General features: G+C 37.8%; 1 protein-coding gene and 1 pseudogene across 1 annotated transcript; one reads left to right on the forward strand and one right to left on the reverse strand.

The window, feature by feature from the left end:
• Positions 1-994: 994 nt before the first annotated feature.
• Positions 995-1,641, reverse strand: LOC146949439 (uncharacterized). The gene is made up of 2 exons (XM_085741514.1): positions 1,557-1,641; positions 995-1,451 (listed from the first exon to the last, which is right to left on the reverse strand). The coding sequence occupies exons 1-2, from the start codon at positions 1,639-1,641 to the stop codon at positions 1,330-1,332; spliced, it is 207 nt and encodes a 68-aa protein (XP_085597640.1). The 3' UTR covers positions 995-1,329.
• An 18,507-nt stretch (positions 1,642-20,148) lies between these two features.
• Positions 20,149-25,437, forward strand: LOC146949440 (uncharacterized; annotated as a pseudogene).
• Positions 25,438-27,009: the final 1,572 nt, after the last annotated feature.

Raw genomic sequence — 27,009 nt, forward strand, 5'->3', positions numbered from 1 at the left:
CCATGGCCCATGAGATTTATGTTAGCCCCTAAGTCACATAAAGCTTTTCCACAATAAATTCCACCTATAAAACAATGAACGATGGAGTTTCATGGATCATCCATATTTGCAGGAATCTTAAGTTGTAACAACATACTACTTTCACTTGTCATGGCCACTGTTTTAAAATCTTCAAATCTCTTCCACATGGTGATGATGTCTTTAAGAAACTTTTCATAATTAGGCATTTTCTTGTAAAGCTTCAATCAGAGGAATATTGATCTGTAGTTACTTTAAAACTTCAAGAATTGTTATACACTTTCTCATTGATGACAGAACATCGTATGATATTTTTAGCTATATTTTTAGTTATTTTCTTTGCATTAGAAGGCAAACAAGAGGTCATTTAGATGAGTTGTCAATGGTTTGAGGAACATTTTGTATTATTTTCGTTCCAGACGTTGTAATTCAGTTTTATCCTAAACCATGCAACTTCATAGGTGTTGTTTGCTTGTTTTCCAAGATGGATCGGTGGAAAAAATCAAGTTTTTTTTTCTCTTAACCCCTAAGTAATGATGCACTATAAAGTATAAATAGAGACACTTGCGCACTCTTTAATTCATTCAAAAAGATAGTGGTACAAGGCAAGAGTCAAACATCAGAGCTTCAAGGTCCATGAAATTAGAAAAAGAAAATAAATATAAAATATATTTATGTGATTAATTGACAACTTATGGATCCTAGCGGAAGGGTTTTTTTTTTTTTTTTTACTAAAAATAAATGATATTCATTCAAATTGATAAAGAACATCAATACAATATAAATTCGCTAAAAACAAAAACGATGAATTTGTGAACAAACTCGCAACATTCATGTTAATAACATTAAACGACAAAGTTTTGGCTTCTTCAAAAAAAAAAAAAAACATTAAACGACAAAGTACAATAGCCTACAAACATGATATATTCAAGTCTCTAGAATACACATGTCTTCGGATCTGCAAAGTTCACGACGCCAGAGTCATTGATTGGATATGCACTCGATTGAAGCTGATCAGGCAATCTAGAACGAAAAACACCATAACAAGACGATAAAGACAAACAACGCCGCACAAAGACGACAAACAAAACAAGGTCGCACTAAGACATTGAAATCATGAAAAAGAAAACAAAATAGTGTGAAAATCGCTTAATTTAAATAAAAGGGAATGAGAATAACGATTTAGAAGAATGATTTGTTGTCAAAGATTGACCCTAACCACTCCTCTTTAGTGAATGAAGTAGACAAAACTAAAGTTTATGCGACGGCCGACAAAAAGAGAGATAGTTGTAGTTTCTAATGCATCGTGTGCTATATAAACTCCACTATCTCATTTAACCAACAGTCACAAGCGAAATCAACACACACCATAGCACAAGTATCACTATACGCATGCTTTTGACAATCTTGGTGAGTATTACATGGACCAAAATCTGCAATGAAAAAAGAGAATAAACAAATGTTGCTAAAATGAGAAAAAGGATTGCACATAAAAACTGAAGTAAACAAGAAACTTTGAAGGTTAAATAATGGCTTACTCCGGCGAAAATAATGGCTCTCTGCAACAAGAAATATGGAAAGAAAGAGGAACACAGCGAAAATAAATTTCAGAATTGTATTCATGTTTTTCAACCTTTTTTTTTTTTTTTCCTGTAATAGGTAGGACAAGATTTGATCATTTTATAAGGTATAAACAGGGGCGGACCTAGACTTGCAATATCACTGTGGCAAAAAAAATTCCGTTGAATAATTAAATTATATTAAATTTAATAAATTTTAGTAACCAACCTAAAACTAAAATCAATTTCAATTTCAGTACTGCTATCACTCTCATTATCTTGATTCAATTTCAATTTTCTAATTCAATTACTCTCACTACTACTATCAATTTCAATATAGTAATTTCAAAACTGACCTGAAAGAGAAGAGGAGATGAAATGGGCTGAGAGAGGAGAGGAGAGAGAAGGGGAGAGAGAGAGAGTAACGGTTCATGGTTGGTTGGTGGTGTTGATGTGAGAAATCAGAAGGAAAACAGGTGGTGCGGTTAGAAAAGAAAAAGGAAAGGAAACGTGGGCCTGATAGAAATCAGAAAAGGAAAGTGATGGGCTGGACTGGGCTGGGTTCTAAAAGAAATTAAAAACAATTGGACCTGAGCTGGTGTGGCTATTGCCACACCCTGCCCTGCTCAGGTCCGCCCCTGGGTATAAAGCTAGCTATCTCCTACAATGATTAAAAAAGATAATCGCACTTATAACTTGTGAAAAAACTCTTCCTAAAGTAAAAATTATTATTAAATGTCTTTTAAGTAAATCAAAGGAATTCAAAATTTTTAACCAACTTTGAATAATTTTTAACCTTTGGGAAAAATGTTCTTGATCCATTGAAAAGTTATAAGTAGGAGTAATGCATGAATAGGTGAAACGTATTTATGCACAAATTCAAAGTATAGTGTGATCGCTTTTTTTTTTTTGAAGAAACAGTGTGATCGCTATTTTTTTCATAAATTTGTCTAATTAAAACGAATCTGTATCTTGCATTTTAATTCCATAATTTATGAAAGACCCCAAAATTTACAATCAACTTATATTTATTTCATAGTTTATATCACTGTAGTTTAAGAGACTCCTTTTCAAAGTCTATGTGTTCCCATTTTCTTCTTTTTATCTACCAAAGAGAGGTGATTTTGTAGTGTTTGGGGTCAATTTCAATCTGAAATCACCCTTCCAAACCGTTTTTCTTTCTTTTTTTTTAGTTAAATAAGTGATATTCACATATTTTTCAGCTTCATTTTTTTGTTTGTGATTTCGTTGTCACTATCTGATACTGACAAGGTTTTAAGCAGAATATTACAAGACCAACCGCACGATGTCACGCGGCCGAACTTGCACCGCCTCAAGACTCCGCATCTAAAGGAGCACACCAGCTTGCGTGCACCATACCACACAAGAGTGCGCCCTCGTGTAAGGATCACTCTACACGTGTCTTGCTCCGTCCCAAATCACATGCAGCATAACCCGGAGACGGTTATGGCCAACACACGCCTATATAAGGGCGAACTTGCTTCACCCTCAAAGTACACGTCACTTTCCACAACACTTCTTACACACTCTTTCTCAGTTTCATTACTGACTTGAGCGTCGGAGTGCTAACATGCCAACAACCACCTTTCGTCCCACTGCGAAGACTCATCGTCGCCGTTCCGGAAGCAGTTGTCGTCATACCGGAGCATTCTCTGCCGCCGTTGCCACTCAACCATTCTCACCAGACATATCAGTCTTAATAGTTTGCAACATAACCAATCTATTTATTGTAATTTTATATTCAAAATTACGTTATTGGAACCAATTTTATTCGGTTAAAAACATATTATCTTTATAATAACTCAAATCAATTTGGTCAAAAAAAAAATTACTTATATCAATTCTATCTCTGATTAAATCTTCTACTAACAATTTTGCAAAATTTATTTTATTTGTTTTGTAAAAAATTAATTACGGATAAGGATCAACACTAGTGTAAAAGATTTCCACTTACAACTATGAAACTAATTTATTTGTTTTTTAAAAAATTAATTACATATAATTGTCATATCTACTTCTACTAACAATATATAAAAATTAAAGTCCAGTAAAATTTCATAATCGTCCTTATTAAAATTCATTATCTTCTTAATTTTATAATCATCCAGCAAACATTGAATGATGTTTTGCATATAAAATAAAAAATTATTTAATAGAAACACTACATTGAAGTTTATATATTGATAATAATCATGTATTTTCAATATTTTTTCATATTGAATTTCTCATATATGTATATAAAATTTGTTTCTATAGATATAAACATTTAAAATCTGCAACTAGGATGGAACAAACATTGAACAGTGTTTTGCGTATAACATAAAAATTTAGTTAATAGAAACACTGCATTAATGTTGATATTTTGAAAATAATCACGAGTTTTCAAAATTTTATCATATTGACTATCACATATCGTACATAAAAGTTTTCTTCTGCATATATAAGAATATAAAATCATCAACTAGTGCGGTTTAAATATTAAATGGTGTTTTAAATATAAAATAAACATTCATTTAATAAACACACTGCATTAATGTTGATATTTTGAATATAGTCATGAGTTTTTAAAATTTTATCATATTGACTCTCTTTTATATGTATATAAAAATTTGTTTATATACATATAAGTACATAAAATCTGCAACGGGTGCGGTGCAAACATTGGTTAATCTTTTGCATATAAACTATTTTGAAAATTGTTTTTTCCACATACAAAGTTGCTTAAAAACACATGGAAAGTTGAGTGTTACTTTTCCCACACTAACACTCAGCCAAGCCAAATACCTTTTAAAACACATGTTTTCCTTCCTTTCCTGTACTGTTCTGTTATGCTTCACTTTTCCTCTTTCTTTGTTTAAGGTATACTCTCATTAAATATTGAGTTGTGGTTTTTGGTTTTAGGTTTTTTGGTACGTTATTTATTCTTTGGGTTATTATCAATTGATTTATGGCTATGTGATTAATATTAATGGTCTTGTGGTTTCAATTTCATTATCATACTATGTTGTGAAAAATTTTATTTTTGGTTTTAGATTTTGTAGAATTTGATTTTATTTGTAGAATTTAAAGGCATACATATATAATTTTAGCTCATTTTTAATAAATGCATGATAGAGTATTTTCCTTGTAATTTTGGTTGTTACAACTATTTTTTGTATGATCACTTTTAGTGTATCTTAATTTTTAATTGCATGATTTATGAAACACCCTAAAATTTATAATCAAATTATATTTTCATGGTTTACAGAGCTTTCAAAACGGGCTACCCAACCCTTATTGGATGGGCTTATGTCGGGCTCATACTTTGTGGGTCGGGCCAAACGGCTCGAATGATAAACATGCTTACAAGTATAGGTTTAAGCCCGACCCTTTACTCGTGTATGTACACATCACTCATTTTATAAATGTTTAATGTTATTATTAACAAGTACGCAATCTCTCAAGTTTCAAGATGCCAATGAAGCCATAGTTTAGTTGGTAAGACACTCTACCTACACGAAAATAGATTGTCGGTTCGAGTCATGAGGGGAGAAGTATAAGACTATTGCTTTCTCTGTTAGTGTTGTTAGTTATTTCATGCATGCTCCATATGAAGAACACCTTGAAGTTCAGGGCCGGCCCTAGGGCATATGTAACACCCCGTTTTCCCGACATAAAAATTTCATAATAAATCAGAATATTTTCAATCATAAACTGAATGCTACACTTCTTAAAAATCGTAAAATAGGATGGATAACAATTTATTCTTCAAAATTATTCAACTTAATCTTTAAAACTACGCAGCGGAATTAGTTTAACATCATAAAAGTCTTTGGCACGCAGGCATCGTCATAAAAATCTCATAGAGTCTTTGTTCATCATTTATTTCATGAAAATTCAAAGCAATACGTAAGGAACAGAAAACAACAACTAAATTCCCATCCCGTTACGTATCAGAGCACCTAAGACACACACTTGTGAGGAGTCCACTCACGACCGCAACTAATCTTGGTTACCTGCAAGTTATCCATACGAAGAGCAACATTTTCAAGCAAAGGGGTGAGATTTCTCAAACAATAATATTATGCATATAAATCATAAACTTCATCATGAAGGTGAGAAAAACACAAGAAGGGGGGTTGAATTGTGTTTTAGAAAAATTCTTCGTTTCTCCTAAAAACTGAACACACTGATCAGAAGCTAAGCGAGACAGCTTCTGAAGTGATAATCAGAATCTAAATGCAGCGGAATAAAACAGAGAGAGAGAGAAGAAGAACGACACAAAGCAATTATACTGGTTCCTTCCACAATCCGGAAGTAGTCCAGTCCCCCTTGCACTTCCAAGGAGATTTCACTATGAGTAATATCTGATTACAAATGCTCAAGCACACAAGCAAGAGACTTCCAATGCTCAAGCACACAAGCAAGAGACTTCCTTTGCTCAAGAACACAATCAAGAGACTTCCTGCTCAAGCACAACTGCAAGAGACTTCCTAACTAAACAAAATTACACAGAAAATTGTTTAAGGTTGAACACTTGATATACAATCAGAGGTGCTCACAATACAAATCAGATACAGACTCAATGGACTTAAGAATTTCTAAGATATGACTTTGAGACACAGAAATTCTAAGTGAATGCAGAACAATTTCAGCAGAGGTTTGGTACTTGTGAAAATCTTGTGAGTCTTTCGTTCAGCGTTCTTGCATTACCAATTCTCTAGGTCTTCACTCCTTTATATAGAGGTGTGAGAGAGACGTTGTGAAATTGCCAGCACACCAAAGAGTCGTTGTTGAAGCTTGATCTTTCACCAATAATCTTTTGCCTGATTTGGCTGTTGTCCTATGAAGAACAAATTTGAAATCCATTCCTTATCCGAAGGAACATCTATGCAGGCGAAACCGTATTCTGGAGCTGTTTTCTTGTCCTGTAGCGCGGACACAAAACAGAGTAGTGGAGAACGTGGTTGTACAATTCGTACAAAGTACAATGTCAACGCTTTCGTCCAAATTGCAAACACACGCCTTCAAACACCTTTGAAATGACCGTTGCAAACTCCACTAATCCTTTGTTTGTGTTTTCGAATCCAATAGACAGCTTTTGCATTGATAATTCTTCAATTCTTGATTCTTTGCAAATCCAGTTGATATTCAGCTTCTGGTGAAATGGCTTCTGATGAGGCAGCTTCTGATGATGCAGCTTCTGATGATATGACTTCTGCAGCTTCTGATGACGCAGCTTCTGATGATGTGGCTTCTGGACCTCTTGTCTTCAGAAGCACTATTCTTCAGGAGCAGCTTACTTCAGGAGCGCTATTTCTTCAGGAGCAGCTTGACTTCAGGAGCGCTTTTTCTCTTCAGTAGCAAGTTGCCTTCAGGAGCGTCCAAGCTTCAAATTTTTGTTGTTTCCATAGCTCTTTATTTGCTCATTCAGAACCAATGATGATGTAACTTTATAATTATGGTCCTGTACACTTGAACAAATATTAGCTAGTCCAATTTACAATTTTTAATACCTTGTTATCATCAAAACCCTTTAAGGTTCATTGTTAAACACATTTTGTTCCAACAATCTCCCCCTTTTTGATGATGACAAACAAAAGTATTTAAAATTGATCAATTGTTGTTAATCTAATTAACAAGTTGACTTTGGGGTTCTGAGGTTTGTAAGCTCAGAATCTGAGGTTTGTAAGCTCAAACTCCCCCTGAGTCTGATAGTCTTTAAGGTGAGGTTTGTAAGCTCCCCCTAAGTTCTATCCAGGTTAATTAAATTCATTTTTCGCGCAATAATATTATCAGAGCTTAAAAACAAAATTGAATCATTGAAAGAATTAACTTATAGATAAGAAGAATGGTTCAATTAATTTTACTTGAATTTTGATACTCCTTCGTTCGTTCATAGCTTATACCAATAAGGTAAAAAAAATGATAGAAGGTTTTCAAAAATTTCAAATGCCATTAATGGGGCTCAGAGCCTTTAAATACTTGTCACATATACTCCCCCTTTTGTCATTATCAAAAAAAATTAAAATAAATTTAAGCATAAAAGACAAAAAGATATGAGAAAAACTCAAACAGGAGAGAGTATAAAAGAAAGTGAACTAAATAAGTCAGAGCAAAATATATGAACATGTATATCAATTGTCAGAAGCAGCTAAACAGTCAGAATCAGTAAGCATTCAGAAGCAAGAGAAATAAGACAAGATGGTTTCAGAAGCAAGGACTAAGAAATTTTAAAACAGACAACAAACAAAGAAAAACACAAGGGTGTGCAACTAAGGGTTGGTTTGTTGTTGTTTCTTCATCTCTTCCATTTCTTCAATCTTCTTCTTCAACAGTTCTTCAAGTTGTTGTTGCCTCTGAAGAAGAGCTTGTTCCCTTTCTCTAGCTTCTTGCTGCTGCTGTGCCATCTGTTTCTTCAGAAGCTTACACAGCCTTGCTTCTCTGGTCAAGTAATCCGTTTCAAAGAAGAAAGGCTGGTTTGCCAGGAGCAGTGTAGAACTTCTTACTCTAAGACTCTGATTCACTTGCTCCATTAGCCTTCTGACTGAAGCTTGCTTGACTCTGATGCATTTGGCCTTGATTTCTTCAATAACCCCAGCTGCCCGGTTTTGAAGAGATGCCCAAGAGTCTTCATATGCACCTGTGAGATCAATTGTCCTTCTTTGATCCACCAGATTATGCATCTGACTCAAGATTGTGAGAAGCTCAGAATTAATATATCCAGATTCCAGGATGTTTGTGGGTGGATGATCAAGGGTTTCAAGATCAGAATCACTGATTTCTAAATCTTGAATGGGGTTAGGAATTGGAAAGGTAAGGTGTGTTTGTGTGTTTGAAGACGAAGGCTGGTCAGAATCAATGTGTGTGGTGGAGGTTGAGTCTTGAACATTGACTTGAGAGATGTCAACATCCATGGGAGTTGGTTCTGGAGAGTGTTCAGGTAAAGGTTGAAATTCAGTTTCAGTTGGTGGTTGTTGTAGTGAAGTTGTTGTTTGATTGTTGAGTTGGTGGTCAATGATGGCTATTGGTGATTGTGGGGGTGTTGTGGGTTTTTGTGGTTCAGGTGTTTGTTGATGGGGGTTTTCTGAAACAACATTTTCAAAAGCAGCTGCTTCTGGAGTTGTTTCAGAGGCCTTTTCTGAAGTTTTGTCTATGGGTAATTCACCTGAGTAGTGGAGAGCAAGATTGTCTAAGACAGAAGTGTCTTCTATTTGTTCAGGTGCTGATGGTGAAGAGGGTGAAGTGGGGATAGAGGTGACTGGAATCTGGATTACCTGATCTGCAGGGTCAGCTTCAGAAGTGATCTTCTGTGGATCAGCAGATTGAGAAACTGCTTCTAAAGTTCCCTCTTCTGGAGCATTTTCAAAGACGAGCATCATATCGTCTTCCTCATTGTCTTCAGTAGGTTTACCAGCAATGGCTCTTACTTCAGCCAGTTTATCTTTGTAGAACCTATCACAGTCCTCCAATCCCAAAGCCTTGAGCTTTTCATCTCTTTGATGAATGTATTGAGCTTTTTGATCCTTTCTTTCTGATATAAGATCAGCAGCACGTTCATCTGCCATCCTTTTCCTTATTCGAGTCATCTCAACCATAGGACTCACAAGTTGAAGGGGAGCCTTCTTCTTCTTCAGCTTGGGATCAGCCTCCTCTTTCTCTATTTCTTCAAGAGCTTCATCCAGCTGCTCTTGAGTGATTACCAAGTCTGCCTTACCTTTTCTCCTCTTCTGTGGAATAGAAGCAGCACCAACCTTCTGCATCTTTCCTTTTTCCTTGATAAAAACAGGTTTAGCAGCTTCTGACTCAGTACTAGTTCTGGCCTTCTTTCCTTTAGTAGGAGCAGCTTCTGATTCAGAACTAGTTCTGGCCCTTTTCCCTTCAGGTGCCTCAGAAACAGCAGCTTCTGACACAGCAACTGCCTTGGCCTTCTTGCCTTTCCCTTTAGCAAGAGCAGCTTCCTCCTGAGACCTTGCATCTTCCTCCAAGACGTACTCAGCTACTGATTGAACTAGGAAATCAGAGTCACTTTCCTTAAAGATGGGAGGAAAGTCCCTGATTATCTCAGTTTCAGCAGTTGTCATCTCTAACCACTTTTCATCTTTAGGGGCTTCTTTGATGAACTTCATAGAGCATAAGCTCCTGCTACTGATAGTCCTTTCAGCAGTAGAAACTTCGAAACATTTATCAGAAGCACTCCTTGTCCTTTTTAAGAACTCCAGCACCCTTCCTTGATGAAAGATTTCAGAAAGCAATCTTCCATAGGGTACTTGTTTTCTTCCTCTTGTAGTGCTTTCGTTTATGGCCCAGCAGAGATGATCCATTACATATCTGGGGAAGTTTATCTTTTCAAGATTGGTCATGAAATAAATTGCTAGCTTCTGTTGGTTGTTGGGTTGGTCAGACCCTCCTGCTCTTTGAAAGAAGCAATCATTACTGAATTTCACCAACATTCTGTTGTGAATCTCCATCTCTGAAGGCTTGGCATCTTTCTTCCCACCCAGAAGAGAGTTGTAGTAACCTTTTAGCATGACATCTTCCTTCCTGACTATTTCTTGGAATCTTCCCTCTGCATGCATCCTACAAGCTTTAGCTATAACGTCCTCAGTGATGGTTATAGGAATGCCCATCACTTCAGACCTTATTTCTAAGCTATCAAATGATGTAGGATTCATATCCATGACCATTTTCCCTTTCTTTGACCCCGCTTGTTTGCTTACGACTTTTGCAGGCTTTTCATTGTACACTTCAGCTTTTAACCAAAAGTCCTTGACCAAGTTCACATATGTTGGCCCATTTAGCATCTTGAAATACTCAGACATCATCTGAGTTTCTATCAAACCTTCCATGTTTACTTCATACTTCTTGAGTGAAGCAAAATCCACCGGTGACTCTACTTGAACTATTAAGGATTCCCATGGAATATCCATAGTCTTCTTTTTGTAGATGGACCCAGATTCTGATACGCTTTGCTTGTTTGATGTAGATTCTGAAACTTTTGAGCTTGATGATGCCATTTGATGATTTACGAAGATTTGAAGAAGATGAAGATTTTAGGGTTCTAAGGTTGAGAGAATGCGCTTACTTCGCAAGAGGTTTGAGAGCAAATGTGTTTGTTGTGAGTGAGTAGTGTGTGAATTGACAAAGTGTTAAAAGTAAAACGATTGCAATTCAAAAGAGACAAACAAACATAACATTAATGACAAAATTGGGGGCGCGTGAAAAGTACTTTCAAAGCTTTTAAATCATCATTGCCCTTTTAGTTATACACCAACACATACAGGCCACGTAAGAAGTTCACAGAGTAACTACCAAGTTAGTGGGCCAAAAGTTACTTTTTAAAAGGTAACTTCCAACGTTTCCACTAATTCAACTATTCAGAAGCAATAAATCCAGCTTCTGGACTTCAGATGCTGACGTCATCATCAGAAGCGAGTTTTCCTCAGAACCTCAATAAAGAGCTTCTGATGGACTACTGCTTCTGAACTAACTTCAGAACCTAAAATCCTATTCAGGAGCAAGCAAGCATTTAATCAGATACAAAGTGCATGTTCAAATTTTTCTTTATAAAATCAAATCTTTCAACAGTTAAAGGCTTAGTAAATATATCAGCCCATTGATTTTCAGTATCAATGAATTGTATATCTAAAATTCCTTTTTGAACATAATCTCTGATAAAATGGTGTTTGATTTCAATGTGCTTCGCTCTTGAATGCAAAATTGGATTTTTAGACAAACAAATAGCAGCAGTATTATCACAATAAATGGGAATACTGTTAGCAGTTATCTGATAATCTTCCAACTGATGTATCATCCAAAGTAGTTGTGTACAACAACTTGCAGCTGAAATGTATTCTGCTTCTGCTGTAGACATAGCAATAGTTGTTTGTCTTTTGCTAGCCCAGGATATAAGATTATCACCCAGAAATTGACAATTGCCACTGGTTGACTTTCTTTCAATCCTATCACCAGCATAATCAGCATCACAGAATCCAATTAGCTTATAATCTAAGGATTTCCTATAAAGGAGTCCAAGATTGGTTGTTCCTTTCAAATACCTGAAGATTCTCTTGACAGCAGTCATATGAGATTCTCTAGGATCTGATTGGAATCTTGCACACAAGCATACACTGAATAAAATATCTGGCCTAGATGCAGTGAGGTATAACAAAGAACCAATCATACCTCTATACAGCTTCTGATCTACTTTAGTTCCTTCATCTTCTTTGCTCAGGTTGCACGTAGGATGCATTGGAGTGTTCATCACTTTACAATCTTCAAGTTTGAACTTCTTCAGAAGCTCCTTTGTGTACTTTGATTGATGAACATAGACTCCATCTTTGCATTGATTGATTTGAATGCCAAGGAAGAACTTCAGCTCTCCCATCATGCTCATTTCAAATTCATCCTGCATTAACTCAGAAAATTCCTTGCAAAGAGATGCATTAGTAGAACCAAATATTATATCATCAACATATATTTGCACAACAAGAGTATCTTTCCCAAGGGTCCTTCTGAAGAGTGTAGTGTCAACCTGTCTTCTCTTAAAATCATTTTTGATTAAGAAATTACTTAGTCTATCATACCAAGCTCTGGGAGCTTGTTTCAAGCCATATAGTGATTTCTTCAATTTAAAAACATGGTCAGGATATTTAATATCCTCAAATCCAGGAGGTTGCTTAACATACACTTCTTCTTCTATGACACCATTGAGAAATGCACTCTTGACATCCATCTGATATAATATTATGCCATGATTAACTGCATAGGAAAGAAGTAACTTGATTGCTTCCAATCTTGCAACTGGAGCAAACGTTTCAGTGTAATCAATGCCTTCTAGTTGACTATACCCTTGTGCAACAAGTCTGGCTTTGTTTCTTGTTACTTCACCTTGCTCATTCAGCTTGTTTCTGAATACCCATTTTGTTCCAATAATGTTCTTGTGCTGAGGTTTGGGTACCAGATCCCACACATCATTTCTTTGAAATTGATTCAACTCTTCTTGCATAGCTAGGATCCATCCATCATCTGAAAGTGCTTCATCAACTGTTGTAGGTTCAATCATTGAGATTAGTCCAATCATTGACTCTTCTTGTCTGAAATGTGATCTTGTTCTTCCTGGACTATCTTTGTTTCCAATGATTAGCTCTTCAGGATGTGAAGACTTGTGTTTGAATGTGTTTCTGGGAGGATCTTCTTGATGTGAGTCATCTTGTGCTTCATCAGATGCAGCTTCATCTTGTGCTTCTGATGTGGGTTCAGCTTCTGGACTATCTTCAGACTCAGCTATCTGATCAGGTTCTGGAGTAGCTTCAGGAACCTGTATCTCTGCAAAACTTTCACCTTGCTTTGAAGTTTTATCTTCAAGCTCTTTGTCATCAAATTTAACGTGCATAGATTCTTCAACACAGAGTGTTTCTGAATTATACACCCTGTATGCCTTTGACCTTTCAGAGTAACCTAAAAAGATTCCTCTTTGGGCCTTGGCATCAAATTTCTTTAGGTAGAGCTTGTTGTTCAGAATGTAACATGTACATCCAAATTGATGAAAGTAAGAGATATTGGGTTTTCTTCCTTTAAAGAGTTCATATGCTGTTTTCTCCAAAATAGGTCTAATATAGATCCTGTTTTGAACATAGCATGCTGTATTCACTGCTTCTGCCCAAAAATGTTTTGGTAAATTGTTTTCATGAATCATGGTTCTGGCCATTTCTTGTAAAGTTCTATTCTTTCTCTCTACAACCCCATTTTGTTGTGGTGTTCTAGGAGAAGAGAATTCATGGAAAATTCCATGTTTTTCACAAAAAGCTTCAAATGGCTCATTTTCAAATTCTCCACCATGATCACTTCTGACTTTCAAAATTTTTGATTCTTTTTCAGATTGAATTTGAGTGCAGAAGCTACTGAATACATCACACGCAACATCTTTACTCTTTATGAATTTCACCCAAGTCCATCTGCTGTAATCATCAACAATGACTAATCCATATCTACTTCCATATAAGGATGCAGTACTTACTGGTCCAAATAAATCAATATGGAGTAATTCTAAAGGTCTTGAGGTTGAAACAATATCTTTTGTTTTAAAAGATGATTTCACAATTTTCCCTCTCTGACATGCACCACAGAGTGCATCTGAATAATAGTCAATGTCTGGTAGCCCTTTCACAAGTTGTAACTTACTAAGCTTAGAGATTAACCTCCAGTTAGCATGTCCCAACCTTCTGTGCCACATCCATTTCTTATCATTCACTGATAGTAGGCACATCACCTTCTGATCAGCCAGTTCAGAAAAATTGATTTTATAGACATTGTCAACTCTCTTTCCTTTGAACACAATGGATTTGTCTTCCTTGTTGATTACTGTACAGTTGGGTTTTTCAAAAAGCACATCATAACCATTATCACAAAATTGACTAATGCTCAAAAGGTTATGTTCAAGACCATCTACCAACCATACATTATTAATTGAGGTAGAGGAGTTACCAATAGTTCCTGTACCTATGATCTTGCCTGACTGGTTGCCTCCAAATTTCACATTTCCTCCCTCTTTCATTGTTAGGCTGAGGAACATGGACTTGTCTCCTGTCATGTGTCTTGAGCAACCACTGTCTAGGTACCATGATCTTTGCTTTGGCACTGCTCTTAGACATACCTGCATCATTGACATTTTTAGATTTAGGTACCCATTGTTCTATGGGTCCTGGAAGGTTAGTACTTAAGGCTTTACTCTTCACTTCTTGTACCTTGTGTTGTGAGTTGGGTTGCTTCTGATTAACCATCACCTTAGGTTTTGGTACTTCAGAAGCAGTAACTGTCTTCTTCTGAAACTTAGACTTCAGAACCCCAGATTTTGGTTTCACCAGACTCTGAGGAATAGGTTCTGATCTTTTCAGGATCCTAACCTTTGAAGTTTTGGAATCAGATTTGATCATAGCCTTTGACTTAGAGTTCTTTGGCTTTGAAGTAATCTTAGCCTTAGAACTAGAAGCTTCAGGTTCTGATTGAACAACAGTTTCCAACTCAGCCCCTTCTGGTACAAAGAATGTTTTCAGACCTTCCTTGATGCATTCACAACAAGACTTTAGATTGGTTTTCTCCAGTTTCACTTCTGGAAAACCAATTCCTCTGCCATTGTTCTTGTAAATGCTATAAATCATAGAAGCCACTCTGCTTCTGTCAATGCCAGATATAATAAAATCTTCAAGAGCAATTTCATGGTTACTTAAAGGTTTTTCATTACACTTTTCTTGTAGCTTCTGACATAAGAACCTGAGCTGATCTTCATATGTTTTACACATGAAGTCAAAGCCCCTAAGTCCTTGTTCAGAAGCTTTCAGATCCAATAAAGTTGATTTTTGCTGTTGTACCAAATCAGCATATTTTTCTTTTAAATCCTTCAACTCATTGGTTCTTACTTCAAAATGTGTAAGAAGTTCTTTAAGTGACTCAACAAGTTCATCTCTGGGAATTTTGGAATATACCTCGTTTTCATCTTCTGAGTCTGAATCTGACCCAGCTTCTGAAGTTGCTGTTGCTACCAACCCAACAACTACCTTTGCATCTTCATCAGCTTCCTCTTTATCAGATCCAGATTCACTACCCAAATCATCCCAGGTTGCCATTAAACTCTGCTTAATCTGCTTCTTGAATTTGCTTGGTTTGAATGTAGACCTCTTTGACTTGTCCTTTGACTTTTCTCTTTGAAGATCAGGGCATTCAGCAATGAAGTGACCTGGCTTCTTACAGTTGAAGCATCCCTTCTGATCTTCTTTCCTTGAGCTTCTGGAGTTACCCCTTCTGGAGAGAAACTTTCTGTTCTTCTTGGCCAGATATTGAAGTCTGTTTGAGAGCATGGCCATTTCTGCAGCATCTGGTTCAGAGTCTGAACTTGACTGTTCTTCCTCTTCAGATTCAACCACTTTGAGAGCTTTTGATGACTTGCCTTTGGATGGAAGAGCTATTGATTTACTCTTCTTAGTAGACTCATGTTCATTAAGACTTAACTCATGAACTTTGAGAGAACTAACAAGATCTTCGACACTTAAAGTGTTTAAATCTTTAGCTTCCTCAATGGCAGTCACTTTTGGTCTCCATCTGGCAGGTAAGCTTCTAAGTATCTTGCTTACATGATCAGAAGCAACATAGCTCTTCTTTAGAATCTGTAGACCAGAAACTAAGGTTTGAAACCTTGAGTACATCTCCTCAATAGTTTCATCATCCTTCATTTTGAATAACTCATACTGATGTACAAGCAGGAGAGCCTTTGCTTCTTTGACCTTCTTGCTCCCTTCATAATTTGAACAGAGAGAAGCAAACATAGCTTTAGCAGTGGATTTGTCACTCATCTTCATGTATTCTGCTTTGGGTATGGCAGTGACAAGAGCTCCTCTGATAATATGATGCTTCTTGTAAAGTTTCCTCAGTTCTGGAGTATGTTTCTTTCTATCCACAGCAGCTCCTTCTTCATCAAGGACTAAATCACCAACACCATCTTCCAGAATATCCCATAATTCTTCATCTAGGCTCATGATGTAACTGTAAAAGTTGGTCTTCCACCAAGAGAACTCTTCAGCATCTCCATTGAACTTTGGAACTTTTCCAATACTGGTTTTCTTACTATCACTATAATCATGTGAGACATGTTTATAGCTAGTATCACCAGGACCAGTAGGAGTAGGAGTAGACATGTTTTTCTCAGATCTTTGACTGTTGCACGGTTAAGTGTTACACAACAGACCAAGGCTCTAGATACCAATTGAAGGTGAGAAAAACACAAGAAGGGGGGTTGAATTGTGTTTTAGAAAAATTCTTCGTTTCTCCTAAAAACTGAACACACTGATCAGAAGCTAAGCGAGACAGCTTCTGAAGTGATAATCAGAATCTAAATGCAGCGGAATAAAACAGAGAGAGAGAGAAGAAGAACGACACAAAGCAATTATACTGGTTCCTTCCACAATCCGGAAGTAGTCCAGTCCCCCTTGCACTTCCAAGGAGATTTCACTATGAGTAATATCTGATTACAAATGCTCAAGCACACAAGCAAGAGACTTCCAATGCTCAAGCACACAAGCAAGAGACTTCCTTTGCTCAAGAACACAATCAAGAGACTTCCTGCTCAAGCACAACTGCAAGAGACTTCCTAACTAAACAAAATTACACAGAAAATTGTTTAAGGTTGAACACTTGATATACAATCAGAGGTGCTCACAATACAAATCAGATACAGACTCAATGGACTTAAGAATTTCTAAGATATGACTTTGAGACACAGAAATTCTAAGTGAATGCAGAACAATTTCAGCAGAGGTTTGGTACTTGTGAAAATCTTGTGAGTCTTTCGTTCAGCGTTCTTGCATTACCAATTCTCTAGGTCTTCACTCCTTTATATAGAGGTGTGAGAGAGACGTTGTGAAATTGCCAGCACACCAAAGAGTCGTTGTTGAAGCTTGATCTTTCACCAATAATCTTTTGCCTGATTTGGCTGTTGTCCTATGAAGAACAAATTTGAAATCCATTCCTTATACAAAGGAACATCTATGCAGGCGAAACCGTATTCTGGAGCTGTTTTCTTGTCCTGTAGCGCGGACACAAAACAGAGTAGTGGAGAACGTGGTTGTACAATTCGTACAAAGTACAATGTCAACGCTTTCGTCCAAATCGCAAACACACGCCTTCAAACACCTTTGAAATGACCGTTGCAAACTCCACTAATCCTTTGTTTGTGTTTTCGAATCCAATAGACAGCTTTTGCATTGATAATTCTTCAATTCTTGATTCTTTGCAAATCCAGTTGATATTCAGCTTCTGGTGAAATGGCTTCTGATGAGGCAGCTTCTGATGATGCAGCTTCTGATGATATGACTTCTGCAGCTTCTGATGACGCAGCTTCTGATGATGTGGCTTCTGGACCTCTTGTCTTCAGAAGCACTATTCTTCAGGAGCAGCTTACTTCAGGAGCGCTATTTCTTCAGGAGCAGCTTGACTTCAGGAGCGCTTTTTCTCTTCAGTAGCAAGTTGCCTTCAGGAGCGTCCAAGCTTCAAATTTTTGTTGTTTCCATAGCTCTTTATTTGCTCATTCAGAACCAATGATGATGTAACTTTATAATTATGGTCCTGTACACTTGAACAAATATTAGCTAGTCCAATTTACAATTTTTAATACCTTGTTATCATCAAAACCCTTTAAGGTTCATTGTTAAACACATTTTGTTCCGACACATCATACATCATCAAAAATACAATCATAAACATCATCATATATCTTCATAAATATAATCATAAAACATCATCTTATAGCATCATAAGCACAAACATAAACTTCATCATAAATATATTCATGAAAGCATCATCACATATTATCAATTAATAAACATGTAGCATCTTATCATAAATCACATAGCATCATATCATAAATCACATAGCATTTTATCATAAACAACTTCATAATCAGTCATCATAAGCAACTTCATAATCAATCATCATAAACATCATAATCATTCATCATCTTAAGCATCATAATCAGTCATAAAGCACTTCATTAATAGCTCATCAACTTGACATCTTAACATCTTAACAACTCGATAACTTGACATCTTAACATCTTAATAACTCGGCAACTTGACATCTTAACGACTTCGACTCGACTATGCAACTTCTACTTCTCAAATCATCTTGACAAATGCAAATGCATGTGGTACCATTTTAGGGCATAAGCCCTCATCGTCGTGGTTGAGCATAAATATACTCCTAAGGCATGAGCCCTCATCGTCGTGGTTGAGCAAAAGCTCCATCGTCGTGGTTGAGCAAAAGCTCCCGGGCATCAAGTCCCCCAACATAATTGAGCAAAAGCTCCAGGGCATCAAGCCCCCAACGTAATTGAGCAAAGCTCCAGGGCATCAAGCCATCAACTTGAATGAGTATGCAAATGGACTCAACATCTTTCAACTTAGAAACTTCATGAACATCCTATAACTTCTTGACTTAGACCGATATTTACATCTTAAATAAGACTCAGTAGTATATGCAGCATATAAATATTTCATCTCATATCAGCATCATGATACAACAACATCAAATGATAATCAACAACATCTTAAACATCGCATCAACATAAGCATCATAATTAACACATATAGTGCATAAATGATGACATTATGTCATTACTATGTTTGTAGACACTTTCCATGTAATTTTTAGGGTTATTCATCAAGATTAGGAAGCTAAAAGCACTTAAAAATGAAGATTTCAGGCTGCCAGCGAAAGTCAAAATCGGGCCCCGATTTATTGAGTTCGGGCGCCGATTTCCAAGCAGCAGGAAGGCATCCACTTACTGGAAAAATCGGGCCCCGACCCTCCTGGTTCGGGCGCCGATTTGGCTGTTCCAGAACGCGAATTTTCGGCCTTCGAGGGCTGATTTTGGGCACTCGGGGGCCGATTTTTAGCTTCTTATAAATATAAAAGAGGTGTTTCTGAATGAGGAGTTCACGTTTTTGGAGATAAAAAGACATAGAAACTCAAGGAAAGGGATTTTGGAGCACTATTGGAGGAGATTCATCAAGAAGAGTTCATGAATTGTTCTTGTAATCTCTCTTTCACTCTTTCTTTTTGTTTAGCTGCTATGTGTAACTAAATCCTCCATTGTTGGAGATGAGTAACCCTAGATGAACATGATTGTTATTTGACCTAATTTTATTTATTGATGAATTTCATTGAATTGCTTCTCTTATCTCTGTTCTTAATGCTTTTATTGATTGGCCATCTATAAATTGAATTACGGTTTATATTGTGATACGGAAGTGGAATTTATAAATGCTTGAGATAAGAAATCTTTGCCTTTGTAATCTAGGAATAGATACAAACCCTTGGAACCAATTATGAATCCTTGTTCGTTCATGCTTGATTCTAATCTTAAAATTCACTAAGGAATTAGGTGTTTATTTTAGAGTCAACGTTTCTGTCACTAAGGAATTAGGGCACGAATTTTATAGAGGATTCGGTAGCAATTAGGTGAGTCAATTCAATAATGAGAATTAGGTTAATAACATGAAATAAGTCATCTAGTAAAACTCATCTCCAACACTTTTCTCTTTATTAATTTGAACCATCTCGATATTGTTCAATTTCAATTATTGCACTACAAACAAACTCCGTAACCTTTTGTTCAATTAAGTCTTAAAATACGATTCAATAGTATAACGCAATCCTTGAGTTCGACACTCGGTCTTACCGTTTTATTTTACTACTTGAACGATTTCGTACACTTGCGAAAATCGCCATCAAGTTTTTGGCGCCGTTGCCGGGGATTGCCAAATCACTATTGAATTTTATTTTCTTAATTGAAATTTTTTGCTTTGCAACAAAATTATTGTTTTTATTTTTGTTTTTAAAATTATTACTCACTCATTGTCTAACCTTGTATGCGAGGCCAGCCCTCAGCTGAACTTACCTTTATTCCAGAGTTGAAAAGTACTGCCGAGCAATCCGGAAAGAAACAAAACTCAGAAAACTTCGAGAAAAGGAAGGGACTAGCGGAGTAGAGGTTGACACGGACGAACAGTTAGACGAAGAGATGGCGGAGGGACAACAGCCACCACCGCCACCACCTGCAGAAAGACTTTTCGGTGACTATGGGGCTCGTGACAGAAACCGAAACAGGTTGACCATTACTAATCAGCCTGTGACGGTGAACAAGTTTGAAATCAATCCCGGTCTATTGCAGGAGTTGAAGGAGAATCAGTATGCGGGGAAGTACAATGAAGATGCCAACAAGCACTTGAAGAGTTTCTTGATACTTTGTGAGAAAGCTAAGGTACAAGGGCACTCTGAGGAAGCAAAAAGATTGAGACTGTTCCCGTTCACTTTAACTGATGACGCTTATGAGTGGTTTGATTCCTTACCTGCTGGTAGCATAACAACTTGGAATGAGATGGAAGACAAGTTCTTGGAGCAATTCTTTCCTACAGCCCTATTTGTGAGGAGGCGACAAGACATTTCCAGTTTCCAACAGAAAGAGGGAGAGTCCTTGGGAGAAGCTTATAAAAGATACAAGAAGCTACTATCAGCATGTCCCGAGCACAACTTTGATACTACTGTTCAGATGCAGATGTTCTGTAATGGTCTACGTCTGGCTACTAGACAAGTTCTTGATACAGCTTCTGGTGGTTCCATAAATTTCAAAACCGCCTCTCAAATAATCAAAGTTATTGAAGCTGTTGCACTTAATGAACAAATGGAGTTGTATGATAGAACTGGTGGTACAAGAGGAGGACTCATAGATCTGAATCAACTTGAGATCAAAAATGCTCAAGCCATACTCACTGGTAAGCAAATTCAAGATGCAGTATCCGCTGAAGTGACAAAGAGAATGGCAGCCCTTAATTTAACCCAACCACAGGTTGCCCCGGTGAATCAAATGAACACTGTCAAATGTGATTGGTGCACTGGCCCTCATTTCACTATGCATTGCGATGTGCCCATGGATGCCACCCAAGTGGAGATGGTGAACTACCTTTGCAATCAAGGGAACCAGCTTAGAAATAACCCTTTTGCAAATACATATAATCCAGGCTGGAGGAACCATCCAAATTTCTCATGGAAAAATCAACAAGGTGGTTCTCAAAATCAACAACAAGGGGGTTATCAAGGAAGTCCATCAAACCAAGCTCCAAAGAAGGCTGATTGGGAGTTAGCAATTGAAGCAATGGCTACCAACATGAATTCCCTAGCTCAAGAAACCAGAGAGGCTCAAAAGAATACAAGGGCTTCAATCAAAAATCTTGAAACTCAAGTTGGGCAAATTGCTCAACAACTCACACAAACAGCTCCAGGGACCCTTCCAAGCAACACTCTCATCAATCCAAGGGATCATGAAAATGTGAACATGGTCACTACAAGAAGCATGAAGAGGGATGAATCACTATCATCTCAAGCTAAACATGATGAAGGTGACTCACCTCCTGAAGTAATTGAAGTGGAGGTTGAAGTGCGTGATGCCGTTAACACTCATGTTGTCGAAGAGCCAGAAAAGAAGAAAGATGAGCCTCCAAAGCCACAAATCAAGCTGCCTTATCCTCAAAGGTTGAAGAGAGAAAAAGATGAGAAGTGCTTTGCAAAATTCATCGAGATGTTCAAGAAGCTACAAATCAACATCCCATTTGCTGAAGCCCTCCAACAAATGCCTTCATATGCAAAATTCATGAAGGACATCCTTTCCAGGAAGAGAACAATTGATGATGAAGATGTGATGCTCACCGAGCAATGTAGTGCTGTTTTACAAAGAAAAATCCCAAGGAAGCTAAAAGATCCCGGTAGTGTTACGATTCCTTGTACCATTGGAGATAGAACTTTTAAGAAGGCATTGATTGATCTTGGAGCTAGTGTGAGCTTGATGCCCTTGTCTATTTATAAGAAGTTGGGCATTGGAAGAGTAAGAGACACAAGGATGACTCTACAGTTTGCAGATAAGTCTTACAAATTTCCCTATGGCATAGTTGAAGATGTTCTTGTGAAAGTTGATAAATTCATCTTCCCGGTAGATTTTGTCGTTCTGGAGATGGAAGAAGATGATGATATTCCTTTGATACTAGGAAGACCGTTCTTGCAAACCGGAAGGTGTTTAATTGACATGGAAGATGGCACTTTAACTTTGAAATTCTTTGATGAGGTGGTGAAGTTGAATGTTCTTAACGCTATGAAGCACCCCGAAGAGAAAGAAAAATGTTATAGGGTCGACATGACCAAATCCTTTGTGAAAGAAAAACTCCAAAAAGAGATACCAGCCCTACCACTTGAAAGAGTCTTAAGCTTGCCACCGGAAATTGCACAAGAAAGTGAGGATCCTAAAGAAGGTGAAGTCTTAGCTATGTTGGAGGCCTCTCCATCCCACAACCGTCGCACCCCTACTAGGTGGGAGGAACTTCATCCTCAAGACGAAGTTGTGGATAAATCAAAAGAAGCACCGGTAGTTGAACTCAAACAATTACCTTCTCACTTGAAGTATGTGTTCCTTGGTGAGAAAGAGAAGTACCCAGCCATTATTAGTTCTAACTTGAGCAAACTTGAAGAAGAAAAATTGTTAAGGGTGCTTAGAATGTACAAGGGTGCTTTGGGTTGGTCTATTGAGGATTTGAAAGGCATAAGTCCTACTTTTTGCATGCATAAAATATTGATGGAGGATAACTTCAAGCCGGTGGTGCAGCCACAACGAAGACTAAATCCAGCCATGAAAGAGGTGATTAGAAAGGAGGTGGTGAAGTTACTTGAAGCTGGTATCATTTATCCCATTTCTGACAGTTTGTGGGTGAGTCCCGTCCAAGTTGTTCCTAAAAAGGGTGGGACCACCGTGGTTTCAAATGAGAAGAATGAGCTGATCCCAACACGTACAGTCACCGGGTGGAGAGTTTGTATTGACTACAGAAGGATGAACACTGCAACCAGGAAGGATCACTTCCCACTACCTTTCATTGATCAAATGCTTGAGAGGTTAGCGGGTCATGAGTACTACTGCTTCTTGGACGGTTACTCCGGGTATAATCAGATTGCGGTGGCACCTGAAGATCAAGAGAAAACTGCTTTCACATGTCCTTATGGGATATTTGCTTACAGGAGGATGCCATTTGGGCTATGCAATGCCCCTGCCACGTTTCAAAGGTGTGTTATGTCCATATTCTCCGATATGCTTGAGAAACATATCGAAGTTTTTATGGACGATTTCTCTGTCTTTGGCTCTTCTTTTGATAATTGTTTGCATAATTTATCTCTTGTATTGGAAAGATGTCAAAAAGCTAATTTAGTCCTAAACTGGGAAAAATGCCATTTCATGGTGAGAGAGGGAATTGTTTTGGGTCACCGAATCTCCCACAAGGGGATAGAGGTTGACAAAGCTAAAATTGAAGTAATTGAAAAACTTCCTCCTCCCACTAATGAGAAAGGCATTCGTAGCTTTTTAGGCCATGCAGGTTTTTATAGGAGGTTCATCAAAGATTTTTCAAAAATAGCAAAACCCCTCACTAACCTGCTTGTCAAAGACATTCCTTTCCAATTCAATGATGAGTGTTTGAATGCTTTTAATACTTTGAAGCAAAAATTGATCACTGCCCCTATTGTCATTGCACCCGATTGGTCACTACCTTTTGAAATTATGTGTGATGCAAGTGACATAGCTGTTGGGGCAGTACTTGGTCAAAGAAAAGATAAGTTGTTGCATGTTATCTATTATGCCAGCCATGTTTTGAATCCGGCACAACTTAACTATGCCACCACTGAAAAAGAACTTCTGGCTGTTGTTTATGCTTTTGATAAATTTAGATCTTACTTGTTAGGGTCTAAAGTTATTGTTTACACTGATCATGCTGCACTAAGGTATTTGTTTTCTAAGCAGGAATCTAAGCCAAGGCTTCTTAGGTGGATACTGTTGTTGCAGGAATTTGAATTAGAGATCCGTGACAAGAAAGGATCGGAGAACACGGTAGCTGACCATCTTTCTCGCCTGGAGAAGATGGATGAAACAAAGAAGGAGAGGCCTATCAAGGACCTCTTTGCTGATGAGCACATCTTAGCTTTTACGATGGTACCATGGTTCGCGGACTATGCGAACTACATGGTGGGTAAGATTATTCCTCTTGACTTTAACTCCCAACAACGTAAGAAATTCCTACACGACTGCAAGTCATATGTGTGGGATGAACCATTTTTATACAAAAGGGGGGTTGATGGTTTGTTAAGAAGGTGTGTCCCCGAAGATGAACAGGAAAAGGTGTTGTGGCACTGCCATGACTCCAGCTATGGGGGACACTTTAGTGGGGATAGGACTGCTGCAAAGGTCCTTCAGTCAGGCCTGTTTTGGCCTACTCTGTTTAAAGATGCTTTCACCTACGTTAAGAAATGTGACCGCTGCCAACGCACAGGAAATATTTCAAAAAGAAACGAGATGCCACAAAATCCTGTGTTAGAAGTGGAAATTTTTGATGTGTGGGGGATTGATTTCATGGGACCATTCCCATCCTCATACTCAAAGATGTACATTTTGGTGGCAGTGGACTACGTTTCTAAGTGGGTGGAAGCAATTGCCACGCAAACCAATGATGCTCAAGTAGTGGTTGCCTTCCTTAAGAAAAACATTTTTTCACGCTTTGGGGTTCCTAGAGCTTTAATTAGTGATGAAGGAACCCACTTCCTCAATTGAAAGATGGAGGCGTTGTTGAAAAAGTACAATGTGCATCATCGGATTGCCACACCCTACCATCCTCAGACTAGTGGACAAGTAGAAGTGTCCAATAGGCAAATCAAGCAAATTTTAGAAAAAACTGTGAACTCGTCCCGAAAGGATTGGTCTCTTAAGCTTGATGATGCCTTATGGGCATATATGACTGCCTTCAAAACACCTATAGGTATGTCCCCTTTTCAAATTGTTTACGGAAAATCCTGTCATTTGCCCTTAGAGCTCGAACACAAGGCTTTGTGGGCAACTAATTTCCTTAATTTTGATCTTTTTAAAGCAGGTGAGTCTAGAATTCTTCAACTCCATGAGTTGGATGAATTCCGGAACTATGCCTACGAGAATGCCAAAATTTATAAAGAAAAAACAAAGAAATGACATGACAAAAAGATTCAAACTAGGGAGTTTAGAGAAGGGCAACTTGTTTTACTTTTTAATTCCAGGTTGAGGTTGTTCCCTGGAAAGCTGAAATCAAGGTGGTCCGGGCCATTCAAAGTGGCGAAAGTTTATCCGTACGGTGCTATTGAGGTACAACACCTCGATTCTGACAAGACCTTCAAGGTCAATGGACAAAGACTCAAACCATACTATGGGGGAGAGTCAGAGCGTTCAAGGGAGTCCATCTCGTTACAACCCACTTGAAGAAAGAAAAGTGGACCGTCAAGCTTAGGACGTTAAACCAGCGCTTGATGGGAGGCAACCCATCGTAGGTATATTTTTCTTTTCGTTATCTTTGCATTTATTTTATGAAAAATGTGGGCGCTACAGATTTTAAGTCCCACACAAAAAAATTCAGAAATTTCCTTTGAAAATGTCAAAAATCGGTAGTTGTTTTTCACAACCGGTGACCAATTTTTGACACCAAAAAAATATATTTTTCATCAATTTTTGTACTGCAAAAAAAAAAAAGAACAAAATCGGCGCCCGACCAACCCCAGTCGGCGCCCGATTTATGCGAAGCTGAGTGGCGTTTTTGCCACTGTAAAAATCGGCGGCCGAGACTACACAGTCGGCGCCCGATTTTCCCATCCAAGGCCAATGGGTGGCCGATTTTTTTTGCCCTCCTATACATATTTTCCAACCTTTCTTCTTCATTCCTAACTTCCATAAGTAGTGTTACCATGCCAAAATTGCTCTAGGAACCCACAACCTCTCTTGGTTCATCTTCATCTTCACCATTCTCACTTACCCACACCACAATTCTACACTTAAACTTCATCTTCAACCTTTCTCTACCACCACAAACCCACACATCTTCATCTCTAACCTCACCATCTCATAAACCTCCATCAACAACACCACTACCCATTACCCCTAACCTTCAAAAATCATTTCCAAAAACCACAAATCCATCACAAATCATTATCAACAATCAAACCCACAAACTTTTACCAACAAATTAAACCCAAATTCCATCAATTTCATCAAACCCTCACTTTCTCCCCAAATTCATATTCCCAAATTCACATACCCATTATCAAACACAACAACAACCATGGCCAAAAATAAGAACCAAACCCAAGAACCCACCACAAAGAGAAGTAGAGGTAAAAGAGCTAACGGAACTTCTTCTCATCAACCACCTAGCCCACCACAACCTCAACCACCCATTCAACCACCATACCAAAGGTTTGTTTCGGAGATTGCGGAGGAAAGGTATAATTTGATAAAGAAGAGGGGTTTCAACAAAGAAAGGGGTATTGCTATGGATAAGTTAGAAAAACACCCTGTTTTTGTGTGGCAAATTGAAGCTAGAAAGTGGGAAGGAATTGTGAACATGGTGACCGAGGAGAGTAATTCGAGCATTGCCTTAGAATTCTTGACAAATGCATTTGTTCATAAAAATGGTTACACTTATGTGAGAGGGAAGAGGGTTGGTTATCAGAAGAGGGATATTAAGTGAGTGCTTGGGCTGAGGGATGTGGAGAAGTGTGATGTTGTGTATCGGAAGCAGGTATATGATACTTTCCGAGGTCGCACCAGCTGGGATAGTTTGCTTGAGGGGCTTATGAGAGATGGAAAGAGGTGGATAGGAAGTTTGGATAAACCTCAGAGGATTAACACTGTCGATTTGCTACCGGAGTACAAGGCATGGGCGTCATTTATTTTGACGGTCATTGAGCAAACTTCGTCGACAGCTGAGATGTTAAGAGACCGGGTGATTATTTTGTTGGCATTGATAGCTGATGAAGAGATAGATGTTGCTCAGTTGAT

Source organism: Medicago sativa, chromosome 2, assembly GCF_051527215.1.
Source record: "Medicago sativa cultivar Bolivia chromosome 2, Bolivia_mono, whole genome shotgun sequence".
NCBI classification, from domain to species: Eukaryota; Viridiplantae; Streptophyta; class Magnoliopsida; order Fabales; family Fabaceae; genus Medicago; species Medicago sativa.